At 40.3% G+C, this 6,000-nt stretch overlaps 1 protein-coding gene across 2 annotated transcripts in view; it reads right to left on the bottom strand.

The window, feature by feature from the left end:
• LOC106872670 (uncharacterized) overlaps positions 1 to 6,000 on the bottom strand; it is a 64,390-nt gene that overhangs the window by 47,414 nt on the left and 10,976 nt on the right. For both annotated transcript variants that reach the window (XR_008266538.2, XM_014919779.3), the window contains exons 3-5: positions 3,176 to 3,463; positions 2,317 to 2,463; positions 81 to 218 (exon numbers count right to left, since the gene is read on the bottom strand). Coding sequence is in view for 1 of the 2 variants with exons in the window: in XM_014919779.3 (XP_014775265.2) it covers positions 81 to 218; positions 2,317 to 2,463; positions 3,176 to 3,463 (573 nt within the window). In the remaining variant the exon portion in view is untranslated. The remainder of the gene's footprint in view (positions 1 to 80; positions 219 to 2,316; positions 2,464 to 3,175; positions 3,464 to 6,000) is intronic.

Genomic DNA, 6,000 nt, shown 5'->3' with positions numbered 1-6,000 from the left:
AAAGGCGGTGCTCCAGCATGGCCACAGTCAAATGACTGAAACGAGTAAAAGAGTAAAAGAATAAAAAGAGTATATCTTACCATGCGAAGTGCATCTTGGAGTTCTTTACTGAATTCAGTTGCTGACTGGGGAACTACAACTTGCTCCTTAGCTGATGTTCGGAAACTTAGATTCTTACTGTACCTGCGGAGTCTTTTGGGGATAACTTCCAATTGTGGCTGTAGGGAAAAACAATGAAATTGTGTTGTATTGAATATTCTGGTACATCTTTCTTCTGTTCTCTACAAACCCTATATGATTGTACTGATTACTTTTTTTTTACATAACCTTATCCAGTTAGCATCTCTCTCTCTCTCTCTCTCTCTCTCTCTCTCTCTCTCTCTCTGTTTGTATCTCTAACTATCCATCTTTTTTTTCTATCTATCTATCTATCTATCTATCTATCTATCTATCTATTTATTTGTCTATATATCTATCTGTCTGTCTGTCTATCCATCCATCCATCTGTCTGTCTATCTATCTATCTATCTGTCTGTCTGTCTGTCTGTCTGTTTGTCTGTCTGTTTGTCTGTCTGTCTGTTTGTCTGTCTGTCTATCTGTCTATCTATCAGTCTGTCTATCAGTCTGTCTATCCATCCAACCATCCATCCATCCATCCATCCATCCACCCATCCATCTATCTGTCTGCCTGTCTGTCTGCCTGTCTGTCTGCCTGTCTGTCTGTCTGTCTGTCGGTCGGTATGTCTGTCTATCTATGAATCTATGTATCTCAATATTACAAGACATCTGAACTATTAGCTTCTTCCACTTACTGTTTCTCCTCAACAGAAACATGCATTATATGCCTAAACATCAGAAATGAATCCTTAATAATAATAATAATAATAATAATAATAATAATAATGATAATAATCATAATTTAGTATCTATTTTCCATGCTAGCATGGGTTAAATGGTTTGACAGAAACTGGTAAACTGGAGAGCTGCACCAGGTTCCAATCTGATTTGGGAATGGTTTCTACAGCTGGATGCTCTTCCTAATGCCAACCACTCCAAGAATGTAATGGCTGCTTTTTACATGTCACCATGTCACCAGCATAGGTGACAGTTACATGACATGACTATGGTTATGTTTTCATTTGGCTCGACCAGTCTTCTCAAGCACAGTATATTGCCAAACGTCTCGATTACTTATCACCTCCATCAGGTTCAACCTTTGAAAGGTGCTTTTTATGCGCCACTGGCATCAGCCACCTTGATGGGTCTTCTTAAGCATGGTGTCTTGCCAAAGGTCTTAGTGACTTGTCATCATTTCTGTGAAGCCCAATGTTTGATGATCCTGCTTCACCATCTTCTCCCATGTCTTCCTGGGTCTACCCCCTTCTAGCTTTCCCCATTGGCATTGAATGGAGTCTATTTTCTGTATATTTTTTAGCGTTTATTGTGCCTGTGCACTTTGCACCCATGCATAAACTATTTTCATTGTTAACCTTCCTCTGATATTGCTGCACCTCTTATGTGTCCACAGCTTACACTGGGTACATCTTATAGAGTTTCTACCTATGCCTTTTCTACAGATCGAACAGAGCCATCTACCTGAGGAGATATGTGATTTGTCCACTTTCTTACTTACTAAGATTTTGGTTTTTGTTAGGTTAACCCCAACTAACCATCACAAGCATAGACCTCTTTCTGAAGCAAATTCAAAGCAACTGTATTTCACAAATAAAACTTAACCTAATGAACCCATTGTAGGCTTCACAGACATTTTGCATGGGCAATGGTCAGATGTGGCTTTCCTTGGTCTCAAGTGAACACTCACCATCATCATCGTCGTCACCATCATCATATAGAATTAGGGATCTTCAGTGTCTGTCTTCTGTCTGTTTGTGTACTCAATATGTGTTATACTTTGTTTTTTTTCTTTGTTTTTTTGTCGTTTGTGAATTTACAATACAGTTTTTCATTTATCAAGTAACAGAATGTAATGCACCCTGGCTTTTATTAACAGTCATTTATTTACATACTTTCATACACACACACACACACATACATGCAATGGACTGACGTCTTTCAGTTTCCATCTGCCAAATCCACTCACAAAGTTTTCGTCAACCTGGCCCAGGGCTGTGGCAGAAGATTTTTCCCAAGATACCAGGCAGTAAGATTGAACTCAAGACCGTGTGGTTGGGAAGAAAGCTTCTAAACTCCTTACTGCACTTGCATCTACACAGCCACCCCTGCACTTGTGCAGCTACACCAACACTGACACAGACAGACATGCAAGCGTTCAGAATAAAGTTTAGTTGTTCTTACCTTCGCTTCCTCTTGAATTTTTACTGTTTTAGTTTTCAACTTCATTACATCAAAGGCTTTCTTGCCAGTTCCAGATGCGAGTGTTTGGACATTTCGAGCTGTTAGTCTTTTACTACGTTTCTTCTCTTTCTTTCGAAAGTACGCATGCTGCAGTTATGAAAACAATATAAATAAATAATTAATTGATTGATTATTTTAAGACCAATCGAAATATATTTGAGGGAAATTTGAATGCGTAAATAGTTATGTGACACTGGCATCGGCCATGACTACAATCTCACTTGGCTTGATGGGTCTTCTCAAGCATGGCATATTACTGAAGGTCTTGGCCGCTTGCCATTGCCTCCGTGAAGTCCAACATTCAAAGATCATGCTTCACCATCTCATCCCCTGTCTTCCTGGGTCTACCTCTTCTACAGGCTCCCTTCACAGTTAGAGATCAGCTCTTCTTTACGCAGCTGTCCTCATCCATACACATCACATGACCATCCCAACGCAGTCGTCACCCTTGCACACCACACCTGATGCTTCTTATGTCCAACTTTTCTCTCAGGATGCTTACACTCTGTCGTGCATGCACATTGACATTACACATCCAGTGAAGCATACTAGCTTCATTTCTTACAAGCCTACACACGTCCTCGGCAGTCACAGCCCATGTTTCACTGCTGTGTAGCATGACTGTTTGCACACAGGCATCATACAGTCTCCCTTTCACTCTAAGCAAGAGACCCTTTGTCACCATCATAGAAGCAGAAGTAGTCTCAGGTAGATTGGTATCAAAAGAGTCAAAGACATTTTCTGGAATTAAACAGCATAGAATTTGAAAGACTGAATGTAATGAATTTAGATAACTTACCTTTCCTGGTGCTGCTGGATAGCCAAGAGATTTGTAATATTTTTTGGGGTGTTTCATATCCATTATAACACCATGTTGATTTAAAATGATATTTTCACCAGAGAATGTTCGGGAAACAGACGGCTGATGTTTATCATTGGGATACTGTAGTTCCTGGGCTCGAAATAAATTCGGAAAGCCTATGCCAACTAGAGGTTCATTTAGTTCTACCAGCGGACTTGCTGGGGTGTATATACGGAAATTTGGTGGCTTACTGTAGCCGTGAAACTTTCTTTCAAGAGATACAGGCTACAATTAAAAAACAAGGATAATAAATAAAAGTTAAAAAGCAATTAAAAAAACATTTAAACAATGTTGGGTGTATTAAATATTCTTATATGTCTTCTATTTTGCACTTGTATTGAGTACTGTTTTAATCATATCCACTGTGCCTCTACCAGCCCCAAACCCACACTGAGATTCAGGCAACACTAAGCTGGCAACGGAATAATTTAGTCTAAGATAACCCTTCCAAACATCTTCCCAGCAACACAGAGAAAGGGAGATAACCTCTATGGTTGTCACATTCACATTTGTTACCTTTGTGCATATAAAGATGGACAATAGAAGCGTCTTTGAATTCCTGTGGGACTGATCCTGATTCCCAGATTAAGGAGAAAAATTTACATAGCTTGTTCAGCAGGAGACTGCTACCACACCTATATATCTCGGCTGATATGCCATTGTTCCCAGATGACTTTCCATTCCTGAGCTTTTTATGGCTTTTTTTAATTTCAGCATTTTTAATGGAGCAAATGACAGTTCTTCAAGGATAGGCTTTTGTGGTAGGTTGATGATCAGTTCTTCATCATCAATTGAGACCATATTCCGAACATTTGAAAAGTGCTCTACCCAGCGCTTCATGATCTCCTTTTTATCTGTCAGAAGATTACCCTCAGTTGAAGGTATGGGAGTTGAGCTGCCAGACACAGGTCCAAAAACACCCTTTAAATTCTGGTAGAATGACCTAGAGTCACATCTGTCTGCAGCAAACCCAATACCTGCCTCTTTTTTTACTTCCTGAGGCTTATCCAGAAAAAAGTGTATCCACCATCAACTTCCTGATTAGTCTGCTAATTTGGTTTCTGAAAGAGCTGCTATTCCGATGTTTCTTTTTTTTGTCCTTCAAGAAACAGGCAACCAAAGCAGTCCTATGTTCTATATTTTTCTTGCTGTCCATTCATTGTAATATATACACATCATATATCTGATGTGTATATATTACAATAAATGGCCCAAATTTGTACAATATATATATACATATATATATATATATATATATATATATATATATATATATATATATATATTTGATTAATAAATTCAAAAAGGGGATAAAACTCTTTTACAAGAATTTTATCAAGAAGCCAGTGTGTAAAAAGATTCATCAGGGAAATTTCTATTCCCACCCATCAGGAATCACTCCCATCAGGAATCACTGCAGAGATGCTCAAAATATCTGGCAGTGTTGGCTATAGCCTAGTCACCCGTATTACGAACCAGGTGATACACGAAGGAGTCATACCCAATGACTGGTGTAGCAGCATCATAGTCAACTGCTACAAAGGTAAAGGTGACGCTTTAGATACAAATAATTACAGAGGCATCAAGCTGTTAGATCAGGTTATGAAAGTTACAGAGAGGGTCATAGCCCAACTAATTAGGGTGCGAATCAATTTAGATGAGATGCAGTTTGGGTTCGTGCCAGGTAAAAGCACTACTGATGCCTTATTTCTAGTGAGACAGTTGCAGGAGAAATACCTAGCTAAGGATAAACCTCTGTACCTGGCTTTCGTTGACATGGAGAAAGCCTTTGACAGGGTCCCCCGATCCCTTATCTGGTGGTCAATGAGGAAACTTGGGATAGAAGAATGGTTAGTGGGAGCTGTGCAAGCCATGTACAGAGATGCTGCCAGTAAGGTGAGGGTTGGAAATGAGTACAGCAATGAATTCCGGGTAGAGGTAGGGGTCCACCAAGGTTCCGTCCTCAGCCCCCTCTTATTTATCATAGTCCTCCAGGCAATCACAGAGGAGTTCAAGACAGGTTGCCCCTGGGAGCTCCTCTATGCTGATGACCTTGCCCTAATTGCGGAGTCACTATCAGAACTAGAGGAGAAGTTTCAGGTGTGGAAGCAAGGTCTAGAATTGAAGGGCCTTAGAGTCAACCTAGCTAAAACCAAAATCCTAATAAGTAGGAAGGTAGATGAAATACAAACCCCTTCAGGTAGATGGCCCTGCTCAGTATGTAGAAAAGGAGTAGGTAGTAACTCTATAAGATGTACCCGGTGCAAGCTATGGACACATAAGAGGTGCAGCAACATCAAAGGCAGGTTAACTAGCAAGTTAGTTTTTGTTTGTGGCAGATGTTCATGTGCAATAAAGACTGTAAACAAACAGGAAACAACTTCTATCTCATTCCAGGGTGAAAAACTAGAGGTAGTCGATAGCTTCCGCTATCTGGGCGACCAAGTTAGTAGTGGGGGTGGGTGCGCTGAAAGTGTAGCTGCTAGAATAAGAATAGCCTGGGCAAAGTTTAGAGAGCTCTTACCCCTGCTGGCGACAAAGGGACTCTCACTCAGAGTAAAAGGCAGACTGTATGACGCATGCGTATGAACAACAATGCTACATGGCAGTGAAACATGGGCTGTAACTGCTGAGGACATACGTAAGCTCGCAAGGAATGAAGCCAGTATGCTCCGTTGGATGTGTAATGTCAATGTGAATACCCGTCAGAGTGTAAGTATCTTGAGAGAAAAGCTGAACATTAGAAGCATCAGTTGTGGCGT

Source organism: Octopus bimaculoides, chromosome 22 (assembly GCF_046866305.1).
Source record: "Octopus bimaculoides isolate indiv1 chromosome 22, ASM4686630v1, whole genome shotgun sequence".
Lineage (NCBI taxonomy): Eukaryota > Metazoa > Mollusca > Cephalopoda > Octopoda > Octopodidae > Octopus > Octopus bimaculoides.
This window is presented reverse-complemented; position numbering and strand designations above follow the sequence as displayed.